The 22,499-nt window shown below is 41.2% G+C and overlaps 1 protein-coding gene across 1 annotated transcript in view; it reads right to left on the minus strand.

Moving 5' to 3' along the window:
- Positions 1 to 22,499, minus strand: part of LOC127607048 (metabotropic glutamate receptor 4-like) — a 208,857-nt gene that overhangs the window by 157,116 nt on the left and 29,242 nt on the right. Inside the window, exon 2 of the mRNA XM_052075088.1 lies at positions 15,205 to 16,174. Coding sequence (XP_051931048.1) covers positions 15,205 to 15,741 — 537 coding nt within the window. The 5' untranslated portion in view covers positions 15,742 to 16,174. The remainder of the gene's footprint in view (positions 1 to 15,204; positions 16,175 to 22,499) is intronic.

Raw genomic sequence — 22,499 nt, forward strand, 5'->3', positions numbered from 1 at the left:
TTCCAGACCGCAGACATTTTCATTGTTACGTGATGCCAGCTTCACATTAGCGTCCTACCAAAACATCCCCTCCCCCCCACTAGCTGTGTTTACATCCACTGTTTTCTGGCTGTGTTGCGATGTTGTGCCAGACAGAGAATATCCAAAGTTTAGGATAATTTCACACTTCAAAAAGAAGATAAAGTGTAACATGTCCACTATGGAGCAGGACTCACAATACATCACAATACACCATTGTTTTACTCGTCAGATTGATCTCGCAACTCAACCCGGATTGACTTGAAAAAGAATACACAATAAACATTTCTCACTACGATATCAATGTTTGCAAGATCACCGTGTTTTTTGCAGCAATTAGTAGCGACAGTTTTTTTGTTTGTTTTTTTTGCTTTGATGGTACCTTATGTTATCTTACATGTGGCTCACGACTTTTCAATTACACCGAGATAAATAAATAAAACAAATTAAATCAACAAACTGGAGGAAACATGGACATATGTGTGCAAAGGCACCCCCTCTCCCTCTCTCTCGCACACACACACACACACACACACACACACACACACACACACAAACACACACACACACAGTCTGGTGTCTGGCGTGTGAAGAACAGCCACAGATGGTTAAAGGTCTGCGCTTGGATTGGTGATGGACATTTGTCAACTTAGCAGGTACAAAAACAAAAGTTGTGTGATGAATCACAAAGTAGAAATGTCATCAAATAAGCATTTTTAGGTTGAGTGGAGGAAAAGCATAGCTTTCTGAATTCAGTTCCAATTTTGACAGTCCATTATTACACTCAGCATTTTGCCTCATCAGTGCAACATTGGGCCAACATTCCAGAAAGTGAGCTTGAGAAATTGATCTGAAAGTAAACAGGGCTTTTGCTTTGGTGCAAGTGTCTTGGCACGGTAGTAATCATCTTTCGGGAAATTTAGAGAGACTCGCCAGATTTTTGGATTTTTGTTCTAATCCCAGTTTGGTTGTTTTCTTTTGGGCAACCTCTTGGACGCTGGCCAGGATCCACCCTATGAAAAGAAATATGATGACACTAATGCAGTTGTGGAGAAAAGCGTTATAACATGCCATTAAGTTAAAATTATTGGACTTGGCAAAATGATATAATCTGGGGAAAACCACAATTTCTGTGAAATCAAGTATTCAGAACAAGCAGTGATTGCCCGATAAATCATCACAACATAAATCCCCCAGAGTTGGTGTTCTAATTTTCATTTCTTCAAGTAATTTTTCTCCATGTAACATCATATTCTTTTACAAGGTTTTTATTCTTCTACTATGTCGACTTATTCCTTGTAAAAATAAATCTCCATTCTTGTAAAATTGTGATTTTTCTCATGCAGTTTTATTCTTGTGAAATAGTCATGTAACATGTAATGTTACATCTTTTTGCTAGTAAAATGACAATTCATTGATTGGCAGCTTTCTCTTGTAATATTACATTTTATTCTCTTTCATGAATATTACTGGACTTCTGGTGTGACATTTTGCCCCCCCCCCACCCCACCCTCACCCAAAATAAACCTTTTTTTCTTTCATATCATAAATGGACTTTAAAAAATTAAGTATTTTGTTGTCATGTTGTGGTTGAAACTATCAGTAAAATTTTGCTTTTTTTTAACCATAAAGATGATTTTTCTTTCATTGAAGTATGACTTCCATCCTTCCATATGGGATCTGTTCTGCTTATCATATCACTGTAAACTGACATTTTTTTATAATAATATAATATATATATATACATATATATGTATTATATATATATATATATATATATATATATATATATATATATATATATATATATATATATATATATATATATTATCAAATTCTGATTTTATTCTGGTAAAATCTTTTTTCCCCAGAGTATAATGACTTTATTAACATGAAAAAAATTCAAATTCTTTTGATATTACAAATGTCGGGGGGTAAAATGACAACTTTATTCAGATAGAATTTTGAGACTTGTTTCCCTTGTAACGTTACAACTTTTAAAATCCAACATTATCCCAAGCCAACAGTCCCATATTTGCATGTGAATGAAATCCCTCAAGGTCCTATATGCAGATGAACGGAATGTATACGTGTCACATATTCTTCCAGTTGTTTGCACAGAGTGTCTGTCCCGTGGCCTCGGGTGTTGTCACAATATATCTTTTCTACACAAATGGGTCACCAACGCAGGAATCAACACGCTCATCGGCCAGCAAAGTAGCACGAGCAGAATATGAAGCAATAAGAATAACAATATGGCCACGAAAGCACAACACGGACACAATGTGATCGCTAACTCAATTTTGTCAATGACCTGTAAGGGAAAATGTACGCATTAGCATGTATTTATTCAGGTTTATTTATTGTATACCTTTTCGAGTCCTTTTTTCCCTAAGGCTAATTAAATAGCAGCCACTTGTTGTTTACACTGGAAATTAATTTGACTTAACCACATAACAAGCTGTTGAGAACGCAAATAAGAACGAACAGGAGCAGCCCTTCCTTGCTCTCTTCAAGTCGGCACAATTGGTAGAAAAAAAAAAAGATAAAATAATCCAACAGGCTGCACCAACTAAATGTAACGTAAAATTTAAATGGCTGTTTTAATAACGTTACAACTTGATTATCCTACAACTGCTTTACAACTTGCTTTTCGATGTACGGTATTCAAAATAGGCAGGCTGAATGAGTGGCAAACAAAACTTCCTTCTCCCAAGGGTAAATCAGCGACATTGTTAGTCCATAAATATATCGATGCATGGGTTTCGTTCCTAAGTCAGTCATCATAGCCTCCATGGTGGCAAGAAGTTGCACTTCGCTTTCACAAATGCATTATGAGGAATAATTAACAGAGGGAAAGATGAAGTATCCATACTAATCACTAAGATAACCTAATGTTTTATGAAAGACCAGAATGAAGTGCTTGGGTGACTAAGTACACTTCACAGAGGTCTCACTGGAACCGCGTTAAAATGGAACATATTCAAATTTGAACAGATAAATAGCAAGCAAATGAAGAATAATGCTACACACAGCTAAACAAGAAATGATTATTTCAGCATCCCATATATCAGCCGGGGGGCTACAAGATTAAAATAATTTTATGATTGAGGATTAGCAGTTCCGAAAACGGATGGATGGATGTATTTTATTGAATAAATGTAATTTCACGAACGTGATTTGACTTCACCTTACAGACCTGAATTTAAATTTTGAGATCTGCACAATCTCAAAATTACATTAGCGTTCACCTGTTTTTTTTTTTAATCCATTTATGTCTGAAACATGTATGCCTCTTTGTTATAATGACATCTCCATTTGTGCAAAAATATGTCGGCTTCTCAGCCTCTTCTCTTTACATTTGACAATATAATCATGTGGCACTACCGGATGCATTTCTCACATTGCAGGTACATTTAATGTCACTTTGAAGTAAAGTGCGAAAAGGGAAGCAGTTATATATGTATTTATTTATTTTACAGAATAACTGAAAATATATGTATTTGATATCCAGACTGCAGACATTTTCATTGATTGATGATCATGACAAATGGCCCATAATCACGGCAGATTTTCACTCAGCTCTATTATTGTATATTAATGCCCAAAGATTATTTAATGACTTCATATTGTTTGTGGAAAGTGCTCGTTCTGTGCGTATTTGTATGATGTCACGACAGTGTGTATTAGCATGTTATATAGATTAGCATACTGGCTAATATTATTCATGAGCCTCGTTTGAAGGTGGTTTGTTTGTGTTGAAGAATTTCACAACTGAATACAGCCGTATTAATACATGCGGTAATAACCACTTCTTGGGGAGCATCAATTATTATCAGAAGCTCACTATTTGCTTTCAGCCTTGGTTGCTGTACCCTGACAAATAGCGGGGGTCCTTTACATTATTTAAATAAATAAATAAAAACCAATCCCCAACAGGCTCCATAAAGTAAGTCAGACGATTAAATGTATGGCCTAACATAACAATGACACAAGTCCCGTGTGGAAGAGTTGAATAATGGCACACCTGACCTGAAGCGTGTCTGCTCCTGCATGGGTGCTTCACTCGGCATTACCATGGGGAGACGTCAGTCGCACCTTTGAGGCAGCGCTTGAAGTGCCACATGAACTTTGATGCGTTTGATCTGCCCTCTTATATTTCCTTTCTTTGTTCCTGGAGTGTTGCCAGCATTTAGCACCTCTTCTGCCTAGGCCTTTCACGCGTGACGTGATCAGCACCAGAGGTGGTGACAATCTATGGTCATATTAGTTGCACGTCACACTCATGATAGGTCGCCCACAATTAAATGAGACCTCGTTGGTCTCTTTACACTTTACAGGCATCCAATCAAAGTCATTTTGGATGTACTTAAATGTAACCCAGTCCGCAATCAAGTGGCACAAATCAGAATGGAAAGAAGGAAGAAAATAGACGGAAAAGGGTGTTTCTTCAAACCAGAAACAAATCGCTGTAAAAATGAACATGTCTACAATGACAATATTGTTCTCATAGAATTTGGACAAGGTCCTTTTTAAGATGCATTTTATGAGAAATAAAGTGGGTGAAATTATTACTTAATTTTCTTGTGAAAAAGTGAAGCAGTGTGCACCTCTATGTATCTTTCCAAGATTAGAGAATGGGGATTTTGTTCTCAGGTTATTTGTCTCACTTTTTGTCAAATAAATTCTTAAACTTTTACGACTGAGCAATTTATAGTCTGAAAAAAAAGTTATATCATTTATTGGTACTTTTTTTAAAGTATGAGGAAGTACTAGGAACTAACATTTTTATTTCTTTACCTATTTTTATCAATTCACAACTTTTCTCTCTCTTTATTTTCCATCTAATACAGTACATGCAGATTGCTTATTTTGGAAGCAGGACAATGTGCAGCTTTTGATTTCTGACTTTGATTTTAAACGATTTTATTGATGACCGCATCTTTATCCTCTTGGCCTGAATGAATCGTTGTCGCCGCAGTTGTTTTCCCTCAACCAATTGATGTCTACAAGTGTTCTTTACCAAAACGCAAGTGATGAACTGTTGACATCGGCGTAAATGAAGTCAGCATAGAGGTTACAATGGAGGCAGATGGCGCTCACCTCCGCTAAGGGAGACGCTTTTGACTGGGAAAACACAAAGACGCCGTCTCATCTCCCTTTGGTACAAATGCAACATTTCGGAGGTTTTCCATGTGGACAAAATGTGGAGCTGACGAGCTTGAACAAAAGCTCTGTGGGTCAGCGTCATCTCCACCGTGAACGTCGGGGGCGAAAGGAAAAAGGAGTGGGATGTGGAACGCTTGTGTGCTCTTGCATGATAAATGCTCTTCTTCAATGCTTCTTCCTCTCAATTGCTCTTACTTCACTGAGGCCTCGGGGTGCCTTGTCTGCTCTTTCAGGCCCACAGATGAGTTTTAGGGCCACAGAGACATGAAGAAAAAGAGCACGACAGTGAAGCCCTGCAAATTTGAGGCTCGGCAGTCGCTAATTGCACATTTGCGGATTTTCTTTTGAGCCCGTCTTCCGTTATTCACTGATTTGGAGGCGTGGATTCATGATTGTGCATATTCTGGAAACATGATGTCGATGCTTTATGATCATTTCTGTTTTAAGCACCTTTTTTTGCAAACATCAAAGACGATTTCGTTTCAATGAATCTAACCTATATTTGTTGTCAACATTAATTGAGAATTGTCTTTCACGTGCTTAACGTACACAGATTTGCTAACATCAAAGACAATTTACAGTCTTCAAAACGATGAGATGGTTTTGTTAACCTTGACAGTTTTTGTGAACATGACATTTTATTTGCTTAAAGAACCGTAATGCTTACATTCACTTAGCATCAAAACAGTTTGCCTTCATCCATTTTCCGATTTGCTTGATCCTCACAAGGGTCACGGGAGGGTGTGGCAGCCTATCCCAGCTGTCTTCGGGCAGTAGGCGAGGGACACCCCGAACCAGATGCCAACCAATTGCAGGGCACATATCGACAAACAACCATCCGTGCTCATAATCACACCTAGGGATAATTTAGAGTGTTTCATTAACCTGCCACACATGTTTTTGGAATGTGGGAGGAAACTGGAGTACCCGGAGATAACCCACACAGGCACGGACAACATGCAAACTCCACTCCAATAGGAAAGTCGGAGCCAGAATCAAACCCTGCACCTCTGCACTGTGAGGCCTGCATGCTAACCAGTCGTCCACCGTGCCGACCCACTGTAACAGTGTGTCAGATTTAAATAATAACCCTGAATTTTTGGAGCAAGTTTCTCGGCCAAGCTATGGTCGGACTATACTGTCTGAAAGACTCATTGAGTTTTGTTGGTTGCACAGCATAGATTGAGTTTGCTCATTTCTCATACGCGGTACATATTCCACTGCTCAATAAAGTTTTCAAAGGTTGGCTTGGGGTATTTGGGTTGAATGACGTGTCCACATGTCACATACAAACTGTGGTGAATGGAGTGCTGCCTCCACAAGTGAAAAGTCTTCGACGGTCGGTGGGGGCATTCTCCTGCACTACTGCAAGTAGAAGCCACTCTAGTAGCAATGCTCATGCTGCGAACCCGGTTGTCATAGAAACAAAAGCTGGACTCACCATTGGCCCAGTAGTCTATGGGGCGGGGAATCCAGTTTCTCAAACACTGGACTGTGAACCTGTGGTGCTGACTCTGCTGCCTTTAAGCTGCATGCTGTGCAAAATTGTAGGTGGGGGAGCTTCCGCCCAGCACATGGACTGAGTCCGACGAGTCTCATCGGGGTGCTCTGGCACATTTGGCGACACGCAATTTCAAGCAAATATTTAAGTCCCGACACTTGGTCTTCTCTTCGCATTGGGAGCTCATGAGGCAAATGCCGTCGAAATTTGATGAGTGAGCTTCCGGAGCCATCAGGAGGTCCAACGGAAGCAAGCAGCTCAAACATGCGCACGTTAGTGTGTGCAAGTGTGTCTGTCCCTTGTGACCCAACCTAAATGACCACATTGCACTCTCCATTAACACTTTATTGCGTAATCCATACGGGTGACAAACCTGCTTTACATTACGTTCACAACGTTCTCTCTCTCTTTTGCTCTCTTCCCCTCTCACTTTTCTCTCTCTCTCTCTCTCTCGCTCTCTCTAATTTTGTCGACCACTCAACTGAGGCCGATCATACTGCTTAGTGGTATTAAATAGGACATATTTTGGAAAATTGACTTTTTAAGTGTGTATATACAAACATCTGGGCCTCCCGAGTGCCTGGCCACTCCTCAAGTGTGAAATTAAACTTCCAAGTAGAGCTTGCATTTCTTTATTTATTTTATTTCTGAAAATGTGTCTGGCAGAGAGCCCTCCTGCCTATGTAATAGTGGGGCGAATTTGCCTAATAAGATCCCCAACACCATATTTTTTTCCGCCCATGACTTGATCAGCTAGGCTGGTTGAAGATGGAAAGCCACTTTCAAGTCTGGCAGCCTAGCCTACAGTGGTACTCACATTCCCATCCTACGTGTATGACACCACTGCTATCTTGTCAAAGTTAAGCAGAGCTGCAATGACGTTTGTAAACCAGTAGAAATGCCACCAAAAATATCACCATGTCCCTGTTGCACAGGTCTTAAGAGGACATATGAAGGAAACTGTACCTTTTCAGTTCTTGGATAAAAATAGGTGGGTACCTAAAATGCCTGACTACCCATTGAAGTGGAAATTAATCTATGGTAATGAAATGTTTTGGCGTCTGAATGATTCTGAAAAAGAGAGGAGCTAGGCTTGGTGAACATATGCTCCAGCCAGAACCTACAGTCTGATACACTCTCATGTCAAAGCCAAAAGGTAAGCAGTGAGTTTTTTTGGATTCTTAAATTGTGTTCACTTCTAAAACGTGTAAAGTACATAAACCAATAGAAATAGCACAGCGTTCCTCTGACCCTCCATCTGAGTGCAGCAACATAGTCACAAAATGTGGAAACACACAAAGTAGAGAGGAATGCGAATGCCTACAATGAATAGAAAAGAGACGGCCGAGATCAGAGAAATGGCAATTAAATATGCAAGGATGCCGCGGACGCGCATTAATGAGGATGAAATGTGTGCTGTGCTTTCACGAGCGAGTGAGATGGCGGATGCTCAATAGCTGCATGAACGTGTAGCGAGCGGGATGTACCGACACACACAAAAAGAAGGGTCAGCTTGAAGCAGCTGCCTTGAAAAGAAGGTTGCAGTCGGCGTGGTTTGATAGACAATAGGAAAATCTGCACTTTCTGACCATGTCCTTCTGCGTGTACTGTTGAAGACGACATGCTCCCACATCCACTTACACAATCAAAACACGACTGAAGTGTCTTGTGCAAAAACACCCCAAGAACCAACAATTATTTCCCCCTTCAGATGCTACTTCTTCGACCTTCAACCAAAATGCGGCAGCTGCTCAGGAGCTAGGAGAATTCGCACCAGCTCTGAAAAGACAGCCTTTTCACAATGAGTTTCCTGTCTTTCTTTGGAAATAAGGTAAATATTAAGTTGTCACGAAGGGTTCTTACAAATCAGGTAATGAAACTTGCCACTGGTCTGGTACATGCTGAACGTGTTGTTGTCATAAAAACTCGCAGGCTTGAGCCTTCCTAATGACCACTCAGCCAATTTTATTGAGCAATCAGCATACTCGCTATAATTTCCCTCATTGAGAGTTGGTGGGGGATTAAAAACTGATGATTGGTTTGACCAACGTCTAAGTTGACGTTTGGGAAATATGTGACTTTTTTGCACATTCAATGAGTGCAAATAAGCCATCAGTCCGCAGCGAGATGAACGTTATTTGGATTGAACATGTCCTGAGGCAACAAAAGTATAGACTCTGAAATGTCCTTAAGTACAAAAAGTGTTGAAATGAATTTTTACTGTCAATAAAAAAATATATATAGTAATTTCCATAACTTGGTACAATAACAAAAAATGTCACTGGAAATGAAATGGTTGATTTAAATGTGAATTTGAAAGTAAATAAAAAATTTGAAATTAGCTAATGATACCAACGAAAAAAAACGTTTTTTTTCGTTGGTATCATTAGCTAATTTTTTTAACACCATCATCTGTTTACTGCTTCCTCAATTGTTTTCTGCCCAAGAAGACCCCAAGATCTCAATCAATCAATCCAAAGCTCAACCGCGATTGACTATCTTGCATTATTAAAGTCCTTCTTACACTGTGTCATTAACCACAGTGGGTGACAAATGTTTTTTTTGGACCTCGTCAGTAAAGGAAAGTTAGTAAAGAGAAAGGAGACAAAGTAAAGTAAGGAGACACACAAATACAAAATGAAACCCCTCATAAGAAGTCACAATTGGCCAAATGTCATGCCCAGGCACTTACATCCACGTTAACAGGCCAAGTTTGGCCAAACAGACTTGCCATTCAAGTTACAATGCATATTTGACATCAAGAGCCGTCAATGGCAATGAACGGTTAAGTTGCTGATGACGACACTTATCAGTCCGCGCCTCTTAAAGGCACACATAAAACACTGTTATTATTTTGACTTGTGGTTTATTTCTATTTGCTTTTATTATGTTGTATTATGCTTTCATACATACAGTGCTATTTTTCTTCTCTTTTTAAAAACTAGGACCTGACCAATAATGGAGGCTGATGCTGATTTCAAGATTTGGCATAATAAAATTCTGATCGCTGATTAATCAGCTGATTACTTTAAAAATAATGGACTTAATAACTATAATACTGAATAATGGAATACCTTGTTTTGTCGGTCCCTTAACTCTGACGACAATAAAAATATGATTTATGGGTAGAACAGCTGGGATAGTTTCCAGCATGCCCGTGACCCTCGTGAGCAAAAACGCATTAGAAAATGGTTGGATGGAGTACAGGTAGAACATTTGACAGTTTCATAATACTTTTAACTTTGGCATTTGATTAGCTTGACGAACACACAAGTAAATTAAGTTGCTACCTTCGTCATGAGGAAAGTTCAAATGGTAAGTACAGTACCGCTGTATTCAAGTTACATAGAGAGATCAGAAAAGCTACTTAAGTGCAGTAAAAACATATTTGTACTGTTACTAATCATGTGTGCGTGTTTTCTTTCAAGTATGCAACATGTTTTGCTACCCACAACCCTCATGGACTCGCCCACTGACACGATGATTAAATCCGGAGCTCATTTTTCATAAACGAAGGCTAAATCAAGACGAAGCACCGTCAACTGTTGCTGTAGCCTACTGACTTGCATCAAGTAAAAACGCAGTCAGAAAAGCACAATTCACAATTCACATCCCAACAACGGGAAGCACAGTTTTAGGTGATGTATCAAGGAGCTTGTGATAAACAGCCTGCTGAGATCTTTTACTTTGGGAAAACACCCAGATTTTTCTCATTTGATACCAAAATGATGTTTTATTATTTTTCTTGGCGAGAGCAACGCAGAAACAAACAGGGCGACACTTGCTTTTGAAGTCCAAGGAGAAAAAAAAACTTTTCTTTCTATTATCACAGTCATTACTTTAGCATTGTGTATGATTTCAAGAAACAGAGAAACCTATAAAAAAAATCTGACTAGGCTACACATGGCTAATTGTAGGCAGTGATGGGTGCCATAAAAAACAGAAACCTGATACATTGACCCTTTTCCAGAATATAACTGTCCAGTCAATCCGAAACTGAGCAGCATATCACCTCAGGATTCCTACATAGTCTTAACATTTCATTTGACCTCACGCAGATTCAAGACACCCTGTGCTTGATGTAGCGAAGCTAAAAATTCCAACACCGGGCAGCACACTACACTTCAGAATGCCTTGATTGCCTTGAGGGTTTCATTGTGCCCTGCACATATTAAAGACATGTCATGCCAAATGTCATAAAGCTGCACTGGAACATAAGGGAGTCCCTTCCCTATTTCACAATAGCTACGGTGTCTTTTTCTTTGCATTTGTAAACATCAAATGTTCATGTGCGAGTTGCCAAATCGGCTCATTACAAGTGTTTTGCTTCCTGCGCAGAATCCTACTTCATGGACGTGAGATCTCACTTCTGAGGACTAAAAAGTAACTGGCATTCAGAAGGGACTCTTTGAAGTGTTTTCATTGGATGTGTATGAAACGGTGTTGTTTTTCGATAGCATGAGCACATCTAAACAGTCAACTTGGAAGAAAGGCCACAGTGGGTGGCAATGAAACCCACTAGTAACATACTTAATAGTGCCTCGCTACTGTGACAGGCAATCCCTCTCACTGCTTAGCAACCAACCCCTTGTGGACAAAGTGAGAGTGATAAGATTTACCAAAGGAACCCTCCACCCCCCACATCCCCTCTGCTCGCTCCATCTAAAGTTATGAACAACACTGGATTGCAGCAGGTATCACACACACCGTTTGGTTTTCTCTTGGTTACTTGCTCTGTGTTTTTCTTTGTAGCGAGAGCAAACATAGATAAAAGAATCAATCAAAGGACATCTGCTCATATCCAAGAATACACAAGAGCAAACACTGCGCGAGGATTTGCCAGGAATTGACATTGGGAGGACCGAAAAATTAGACCAAGACAAAACAGTGTAAAGTTAAAGCAGCACCAACATTCTCAATTCTCTGAGATTTCAAATTCTGTTTGAAAATGAATATATATATTTGAATTTGAGATCATGATTTGAAAGTAGTCTATTTGGTTCTATGATGAGCGTTTAGCAATTATTTTTAGATATACCTGTAATTATTTTAGAATCTAGTCACAACGTTTGAAGAACTGTATGACTGTGTTCAATCTGCAACCAAATGTTGGGTTGAAATAGTTGCAATTAGGACGTTTTGGGTTTTTTCCGGGGGGAGCCCCCATTTTTGGCCATACCAAAGCTACACAAAGTCACAACTGTATAGGTGTACCGGTACCTTTTGTTTTCAGTTCAAAAGTTAATCTGGTTAGCTGTTAAAGGCGACACACAAAATTTCAGCATTATTTGTTTGCACATTTTCAGTTTTATCTAAGCCAAAAAAATAAAAAGGTTTCCAAAGGCTGCACTGCTACGGACTTGTGTGCACTACTCTCTGATGAAGCTCGTTAACGAATTAGCCTCGTGCGACAACAAAAGTCGATGAGAAAGATTTTGGGATGTCATTGTGTAACAAGCTGCATTGTGCGGTGGGGAGGGTGAAGTGTTGAAGTGTTGACTGACGTTTAAGGTAAAGAAAAGTGTTTTTGGGGGGGGGAATCACATCTCCATGGTCTCTCTCTTTGTAAATATCCCAGGATATAACATGGACTTAAAAACATGAAGGGGCCAATGTTTGTAGAAATTAGTTTTATGGCTAAATTGAGCTGTTTTAGCTTTTAATCAGTTGTGTTTTACAGTCCAGAAATTACATCCATCCATCCATTTTCTGATCCGCTTTATCCACACAAGGGTCGCGGGACATGCTGGAGCCTCTCCCAGCAGTCATCGGGCAGTGGGACACCCGGGAACTGGTTGCCAGCCAATCGCAGAGCACACAGAGACAAACAACCACCCGCGCTCACACTTACACTTAGAGACAATTTCGAGTGATCAATCAGCCTGCCATGCATATTTTTGGAATGTAGGAGGAAACCCGGAATACCCGGAGAAAACCCACACAGAGAACAATCAAACTCCACCAGGAAGGCCAGAGCCGGGATTTAACCCACAACCTCTGCACTGTGAGGTCAACATGCTAACCACTGGATCACCAGGCCACCTCCAGAAATTACAGTACTGGTCAATTCACGGATTCACCTGTTATGAATTTTACCTTTTATGTCCTTGTTAGAGTACCGTATTTTCACGACTATAAGGCGCTATTAAAAGTCTAAAATTTTCTCCAAAATGGACAGGACGCCTTATAATGCGATGCGTCTTTTATATGAGCCGAGTTCCAAAATCTGGCTGAGACCCGACACGCTGTTTATATAGAGAAAAGGCGGAAGTGAGGTCGGCCAATCAGTGAAGTGCGGGGAAGAGGTCGGCCAATCAGTGGAGCGCGTCCGCGCACTTATATGTAAATTTGGAGAGAGAGAAAATGTGTACGTGAGTGACGACACGCACGCATGCGGAGAAGCGGTCGGCCAATCAGTGAAGTGCGTCCGCGCACTTATATGTAAATTATGGAGAGAGAGAAATGTAAATATATGAAGAGAGGTGGACGTGAGGGAGGACCGGCACGCAGGGGGTGGGTTCGGCAATGAGTGAAGGGTGGGCGTGTAAGGCACGCCTCTAGCAGGTACCAGCACATGTATAAAATGTGAGTATGTGCATTATTGCAAAACAACTTCGGTTTTGGTTTTCAAGAACCCCCGAAAATGAGTTCCACAAAGAGACACGCCTACGAAGCGCAATTCAAACTCCAAGCCATCGGTTATGCAGTGAAACATGGGAATCGAGCAGCCGCCAGAGAATTTAATATCAACGAATCCATGGTTCACAAATGGAGGAAGCAGGAGAACGAGCTTCGCCAAGTCAAAAGGACCAAGCGCAGTTTCCGTGGAAATAAGGCGAGGTGGCCAGAGTTGGAAGACCAACTGGAGCGGTGGATTCTTGATCAAAGAGCAGCCGGCAGAAGCGTCTCCACGGTCACCATTCGACTAAGGGTGAAAACGTTAGCCGAAGAATTGAAAATTGAACGTTTTCAAGGAGGTCCGTCTTGGTGCTTTCGCTTTATGAAGAGGCGCCATTTATCCATGAGAGTGAAGACGACCGTGGCTCAGCAACTTCCAGCGGACTACAAAGAAAAGCTGGCCGTTTTCCGCACCTACTGCAGTAAAAAGATTGTCGACAAACGCATCCAGCCTAACCACATTACCAACATGGACGAGGTCCCGCTGACTTTCGACATCCCGGTGAACCACACTGTGGAGAAGAAGGGGACCAGCACGGTTGCGATACGCACAACGGGGCACGAGAAGTCAGCTTTCACTGTCGTTCTTGCTTGTCATGCTAACGGACAGAAACTGCCACCTATGGTGATTTTCAAGCGAAAGACGCTGCCGAAAGAAAAGTTTCCAGCCGGCGTCATCGTGAAAGCAAACCAAAAGGGCTGGATGGACGAGGAGAAAATGAGAGAGTGGCTAAGTGAGGTGTATGTTAAGAGACCGGATGGCTTTTTCCATGCCTCGCCGTCACTCTTGATTTGCGACTCCATGCGTGCCCATCTCACACCAGCGGTGAAAGACAAAGTCAAGCAAATGAACTCCGAGCTTGCCATCATTCCCGGAGGCTTGACTAAAGAACTCCAACCGCTGGACATCGGCATCAACCGGGCGTTCAAGGTGAAGTTGCGAGCGGCATGGGAAAAATGGATGATCGATGGCGAACACAGCTTCACGAAGAGTGGGAGGCAGCGCCGGGCTAGTTACGCCACAATCTGTGAATGGATTGTAGCTGCTTGGACGAACGTTGCTGATAGTACAGTTGTTCGAGTTTTTGGCAAAGCCGGCATCATTTCCGTGAAGCCACATGACGACCAGAGTGACTCTGACAACGAGGGGGAACCCGGCGGTTTGGATGGATTACCGATACTTGCACAATTGTTTAATTCGGACACAGAAGTTGACGACTTTGATGGCTTTCTGAGTGATGCTTGAGCAAAAAACGTGAGTACCTTGTAAATAAAATACACCCGAACTCAGTTCTGCTTTCGTTGCCTTTTTAAAAACGTGTTTTAGCTTCGAGCTTCAGTGTGTGCTTCAAGCTAACGTGTTAGCGAATGTGTTAGCATGCATGCATGCCGTATGTTTAAGCGTATGTTTTACCACTTTAAAACTGCGCCCATTCGTACGGTGCGTCCTGTATATGTGTAAAATACAGAAATGTCACCCATTAATGAGACTGCGGCCATTGGTACGGTGCGTCGAATAGTCGTGAAAATACGGTACATCAAATTGTGCAAAAAATACCAAAATATTGAAGAGTTGGACAGACGTATTACATGTTAGAGAAGACTGAATGCAGTTCACCTTTAAAAGTGAACCTTAAACCTTTTGTGATTTTTCTTTTAATTAGATCCAGATCCTGATCAAGAGTAAATCCATGTACTGTATCTGTAGATCATATCAAAGCTAAACATACCAACCAAATCTAATGCAAATTGATTCACAGCCATGTGAGTTTTTCTCGCACGACCAAGAAAACAACGCAGCCAAAAACACGAGCAAGTATTCTAGCATCCGTCCTTACCTTGAAGAGCCTCAGTATGTTTGCCACCATGATGGAAACAGAGCTGGACGACGCTCCGATGACGCCCACCACCCTCTCCGGTTTGGTGATGATAGGCGCCCCGCCGCCCAGACACTTGACGTCCGTCCCATCCTTCTCGATCAGCGCCTGCACGAAGGTGAGCGACTGCTCTAAGGCGTGCGTGTCACGGGAGCAGGTGTCCAGGATCCGGGCGCCAAGCGTGATGTTCGGCAGCAGGTTATTATCGTTGTTGATGCGGTCCAAAGCAAAGAGCATGGCCTCAAGCCGATGAATTCCTTTCTCCTTTTTTAGTTCCCCGCATGGCTTCCCCTCGTGGCCCCTGGCATGGACTGGGAAAAGCCCGCCGAGGGAGATATCCCCGTCGATGCGGATGGAATTCAGGTGGGTGTGACCTGGGCCTTTGGGTTTTGCGGCTTGCACCGCCTTGAGGGAGCTGTCGAGGAGCAGCAGGAGGAGAACCACGCCGCGTCTCTGGCCGCCCGTCCCGTCCAGTCTGCAAGGCGGCGGGTGGAACATGACCGCAGCTCGTACAAGCAAACCGCCGCAAGAAAAATAGAAGCCAGGTAGTCGATCGCGCTGGCCAGAGGGTTAATTGCTCTCCAAGCAGCTGGCACAGCGAAGACTTCCTCTCATGTTTTCGCTCACACAGACAGTCACTTAATGTACAATATGAGCCTGGCTCTTTCACAGAGCTGTAATCCTGCTCTCCTCCCGTCCACTCCCTCACTCCATCGTCCAAAGAGGCTTGTCGATGGAGATTCTGAACTCGGGCATCGGGAAGAACAAAAGGTGGAAGATGACCTCCTTCAACTCCCTCGTCTACTCTCAGGAATCTCGAAGGTGTCCGCGGCAATCGCTAGTTTTAATCTTCACTGTCCCCCTGGGCGGGGATTCGTTATGTGTCAGAGCCTGTGGGCCTGTTTGGGTCCGCAAGCTCCGAGATGAATTCCTGCAAGATGAAAAGAAAGAAGGCAGCAGTGAGGTCGTGTCGAGGAGAGAAAACAAGGCAAAGGGATTTGTGTTGGCATTTCAATCCTTTATCTTCTTTTTCTTTTTCAAATGTAACCTTGTATCTGTGGTATTAAAAGAGATGATGCTTTTTTAATTCAGACTGAGCTGTCACGCTCTCTTTCAAGGTTGATGGTTGCATCCCACGTGCCCGCTTTTAACCTGTCAGCCTCGTCAAAAGGTACCACACATTCTCCAGCAGAAACATTCACACGTTTTCTGAACGGCTTTGCTCGGTAAGTCACACCAAAACAAGTTCCCCACTTTCTCATAGAAGCCTTTGATCTCCATCGCAATTGTTTTCGTTATATTTTTTAAAATGCCTTTATTGATAATGTGAACGCTAGCATCGTCACTGCTTCTCTATGTTGCATAGATCTGCTACACAGGAAACCATTAAAGCTGTGTGAAAATGGGTCCAACATTGCTGTATTGTCTCATCATGCCAAATGGACCATTACCTTGGTATGTCCGGGCACTATGACTGGCCAAATCAATTACTGTATTATTAATGGAAGTCACACGTAGGTCTCAGAAGCATGTACATCATGTGCAGGGAGTCCTCGCGGAGAAAAGCAAACAGTCAGTAATGGAAATGGTGCTATTAGCAATGAAAAGAGACTTTAATATTGAAAGGGAATTGTCCGATTTAATAGACCTGCTGCATTAAACGAGAAGACGCTTGGTTCTGAGTAATCATGAACACACCAAAGCATTATTATGTTGATGTCTGTGAAAACCCTTTGGGCAGCTATTCCGAACGGATATGCGACTCCTGGCTTGGGTTTTGTCCATTAAGCTTTAAAAATGTTCCTCTACATGCACAAACTTGATATGGAGTCTTAGTAAAATACAATCCATGATGTATTCAAAGTCAGATAGGATAAAAAATGTTTAGAACACACATAAAAAACTGATTAAAACATGCTTTTACACACATAATTATCGTAATTGAAAACAAGGCCCCCCCCCCAAAAAAACTGCTAGTGTAAAATTTATAGAAAATAGAATCAATATTTTAGTGCCCAGGCGTTTTACAAAAACCCTGTATGTAGTGCTGTCAGATTTTATTCCATACTGTAGAACTACTCCGAAGGCCAGGGTTTTTTTCTGCTGCCTTTAATTTTTTTTCCTCATTTTTCTTGTAAATTGTTCTGTGACATTAGTCACCGAGGGTATGAAATCAAGAATAAAGTAAGCAAGTTTGAGCCTTGTGACCTCAGCAAGTCTGTGTGTGAGTATTTGGGCATGAGCTGTGGCCAACAGCATCATGTGAGTGTGCTCACTGGGTTTCAGATACAAATTGAAAGGATAATATGTTAACAGTATTATTTTGAAATACGCTATCTATGCTGAGGATTCACAAACTAAGGAAAGCATGAGTGATCATTGAAAAACAAATCAGGTTGTATGAAACACACACACACACACACACACGAATAAAAATAATATTGAAATTAAATAAAAACATGCCATTGGGGCATTTGGGACGCCAGTGTGGTGTGTCACCAGCATAGCCTAATTTTTGCACAATTTCAAGTCCACGTCATACACACTCACACGTGCACATTTGCGAGCATCATTGAACACAGACATTGAACCATTCAACCAGAAGCCGTGTTGGAAGCACTCGTCAGCACTGTGCTCGTGGCTGAAGCCATAATGGGCTCTGAAGGAAACAATCTCCCTGCGCGCAGTAAATGCCCATGCCCTTGTTTTACCACAGCAAACGGGTTTAAGGCTTGGATCAGCAAGCAGCTTAGATTCATTGAGAGCACATGGGAAGTGACAAGGTCCCATGGATACACCCGGCTATATCCCCGCAGAATGAGGACAAGTCATTTTTCACAGGTGATTCACTCCATGTGCCCTTTGACTGTCGCCGGCCGGCTGTGTAGAAAATTGGATGAAGAAGACTTTTGGATGGGAGGTGAAAAGTCACTACACTTTTTATAACCACCCTGACAATCAGGCCAAATTTGAGGATCCCCCCGCCCCAAGTTAGCAAAGACCACATTCTTAGTTCATCTGAAAAAAAAATGCTAATGACAACAAATGAAAAACAAAGGTACATCTCTCCAATAAAACATGATTGGATAGACATCTTGATACACGGGATGGTTCATGTGAAAGGGGAACTTATTCGATTCAATTCAGTGGAATTATGGTAATATGGTGTTACTTATTTCAAGAGGGTTTGATGAAATTAGCACATTTCATACACCAGGACACTGATTGGTGGATTCAATGACCAAACGTCTGTTGTGAATTTTGTCGTTCAGCTCCTCATTAGATTAACCAAAAGTACTGGTCACATTAATTTCACATGTAAAATTTTGAATGCATTTACGCGCGTCCTGAAATTTCACCTGAAAGCCAAATATCCCAAACTTTTTCAGTTCTGTAATATATACTGTTATTGCCAGCCAATTGCAGGGCACGCACAGACGAACAACCATTTGTGCTCTCAATCACACCTGGGGACAATTTAGAGTCTTCCATTAACCAGCAAGCATGTTTTTAGAAGTTGGAGGGAATATATATCCCTCTTCTGACGATGCTGGCTATATTGCAGGTCAAAGCTATATAAATATACAGTATATACATGTATAAATAAATAATAGTACTGACCTGTTTGTTCATATTTAAATGTTTAACTTTTTACATATGATTGTTACATAAATGTATTCTCTAGCATGCTAGCATCTGTCATGTGCTCAAGGAGAGCAATAAGGACTGGTGAAGTCTTGCTGCCAAGAAAGTGTCCAAAAGGAAACAATTCTGCAACACTGCAAATTTCCCCCGTCAACATGTTCATCGGCCTAACATGAGATTTAATACCTGGGAAGATAACACCTTGGGCTTTTATCGTTTTTGACCATTGCGGCTACAATTTAGCCAGAACAGATTTTGATTCTGTGAAAAAAAATTAAAAAAAATTGGAATAAATCACAGCAGTTCCGACCACCCGTCTGAGGCATTTTAATGAAAGCACCTCACAGAAAGCTATGTTGGTCATGACATGCATGCATTAGTACACAGGCTATCTCGAGTGGTACATCAAAAAATAACAATATTGTTACAACAGTGGTTTGAACTGTTTTTTGAAACAGTACAGTCTGGCCTTGTATAAAATATAAAACCCTAGGTTCAGACCAGATATCAATTTGATAGCATAATGAAAGCTTACAGTATTAGTCAAAGAATTAAAAGACAGTTTTAAAATCAAAGTTGTATTTCTCCATGATAATGTATGAAAGTTAAGGAAAATTGCTTAGAGTTCAAATAAGAGTATAAAGTGACTAAATCTACATTTTGCGTGATATTTGAGGATTTTAATATTCATTTGACATCATTCTCTGGTATGAGAGAAAAAAGGATTTTGCACTTCATATACCATTGCAGGAGTCATTGCAGGAGTCATCATTACGACTAATTACATAATATTTTTAAGAGGTAACAGTGTACAACTGTTGTCAATGAGTGCGGCCCACAGGCCAAAAGTTGCCCACTGCCAATTACATCTGGCCGCAAGGTAAAGCTGATGAAAAAAAAAAAAAAACTCGGACTCTAGGTGCAGGGGTAGGAGTATCCAGTATAAGCTCGAATGGGAGTGCTACAGACCAGAGACGCGGCAATGGATCCCCCGCTCCTGGATCTTGGACCCCGTCTCTTCTGTGAACCTTCTACTCATTCACTCAGTGGAAAACAAGTAGTCCACCAGGAGGTGTCCGCTGAGAGGGGGGCGGGGGTGGACGGGCTGTATCCTGTCATGATACTGTCTTGTTTGTTTTAGTTTTTCAGTCTACAGCAGGAGATAACTGGCTGGCGGATTATTAAACCTAGCTCGTGACTCTGTCCTCAACTGCTTCAATTTTCAAGATATTTGTCGGTATTTGTCCTTATAGTCTTTGCTTAGTATATTATATACATCTTTTTGTTCAAAGCCGTTTTTCGCTGTCTCGCTTGTGGACTCCTTGTTCTGTCCAGAATCCTTCCGGACACCTGACAGGTATGACAATTTGAGAAGCTCCACATCAGCATGTCCGTTATTATCACCGCCATTGTTGCCTGTCCTTTTTCCAGACATCCGGGATGATGGAGCATATGGCTCACGCTGCAGATTGTCCAAGTGTGGATACAGTAGCAGCTCTGTGAGAATGTGCTTTGGATGCATGACAAGTGCTTACCGGTTTGAAAATGTCAGTGACAGATTCCCTGAAGAGTGATATCAAGGAACAGACTTCAAACAGGTGCGAAAAGCTCATTTTACCATTGATTTTTTTATTTTATTTTTTAAAGGTCATTCGATAAGCTTCAGGCAAATTAGTACGTGCCATTGTAGAAAATCACAAATTGCTAACTTTATTCTGGAAGTAAACCATGACAACTTGCGGTAATACATCTAAAATATCCACCACCCTCTGATATTATACACTGAGGCACAGCGTGGGGTGCTTATATCGTTTGCATGTCGCCCACACCCCTGTCACTGAGTCAAATCTTTTGGTTTTTGATGTAGAGGCAACGTAGCAGCAGAGTTGACGCTTCAAGGACGTCTGGACGTTTGTACTCCAGCATGAGATAAATGACTGGCTAGCGGGTGGGTGAGGAGGTGCGGGGGGGCAGATAAGACCACATCAAGCAACTTTCAAGATCACTATTAAATGTCTTGAGTGGGAGGGAAATCCTCCAGAAAAAAATAAGGATCCTTTTTTTTTTTCGATTGAGCTTTTTTTTGCATTGATGTCAAAAGTTTTTGCTTCTTGGTGAACATTAACTACCGGTACTTAAAAATGATTAAGGCCAATGACCCGAATGAGAAATTCATGATTTGGGTTTCAAATCGAGGTTAGGGTTTCACGCAAGCGTTGGGGATGCAAATTTTCAAGACAGGGTAGAGTCACAGCTGACCTTAGAAATTGTCATTAGATTTCAATTCTATAAATGCAAAGTGCTCTATTTTCCAGTGCAAGTCTAGCTCAGAACACAGTGTAACTATGCGCATGGGTGCAGTTTTCTTTCTTTTCGTATTTTGCTGGACTTGGCACAGGACAGATATGTTTATTGGGAGTAACGGTTGTGCATCATTGTAGGATGGAATGAGCCTTTTCCCGGGCCAATCGTGAGGGCATCCCTCATATGCATTAAAATTATCGCGGTCGGAGTGCATTTTCCCCCAGTACGGTGTGCCTGACATTGGGGAAACAGAAACGCAATCTGTCTGGAGTCTGGGCATGATATTGGCAAGTTAGCAGCTAAATATTCCTTTGCGGATCCTGGCAGCCTATGATGTAATAATTTCCTGAAAATATAGTAATGTATGAAAATCAAATAAAAAGCGCACGTAACTCGATTAAAAAAATCATAAAACCCAATGATTTAATAATTTCACCAACAAAGTAATCAAAAATCCTGACTGATATTGTAGTAACATTTTTACAGAAGGTATAATATTACATTATCGAGTCCGCTTTAATTGTTTAACAATAAAACATAAACATAACATTCTTTAAAAAAAAAACAGATCCTTTTAACTGTAACACTTGGCACTCTGGAAGTCAACTACGCAGTGAGCGGAGCTTACTTTCAATAACACTTTGCACACTTGGTTTAATACAAAATAAATCAACCCCAATAACTGCAGCACTGATCTCCATTTAAATAATACAGTATTAACCCTTAGATGCATGAGTGACTGGCCCCTACACTCTTCCATAGGTGGGTGAAAAATGACCCATAATAAAATTAATGCTTTTTTAATTACATTTTTGTCATTTTGGTTAAGAATAATCACTTGTATAAAATTTAGTAATATATTTAGGACCATACAGGAATGATTTCATGTTTGAAATATCTTTATTTTTAATTTTTTAACATTTTTGAAAAATAAAAATTACCCAGAACAGCAATAGAAAAATGTGAACATCCATTTTGTGTGTGTGTGTCTGTCTGTCTGTCTGTCTGTCTGTATGTATGTATGCATTGCCTGTTTTGCCTTTCTGGCAGTGATCATTGCACACAGGTACATTGCATTTCCCACACCTATTGCTGACTTTGCGATCTTTGTTACTTGGGCAGATCTGACACCTTTTTCACTTTGGTTGGCCCTGTGTATTTCTTTCCTGTGTCTTAGTGGTGGCTTTTGTCACCCCGCACCTTTTCATTGCTTCAATAATCGGGATTTGCAGTTGGGTGCAGCTTTCCAGTCGACTCATGTAGGGTGTGACAAGCTCCTTTGACAGCTCTTTGAGGAACAGCAGTCG

Source organism: Hippocampus zosterae, chromosome 9, assembly GCF_025434085.1.
Source record: "Hippocampus zosterae strain Florida chromosome 9, ASM2543408v3, whole genome shotgun sequence".
Classification (NCBI taxonomy): Eukaryota; Metazoa; Chordata; class Actinopteri; order Syngnathiformes; family Syngnathidae; genus Hippocampus; species Hippocampus zosterae.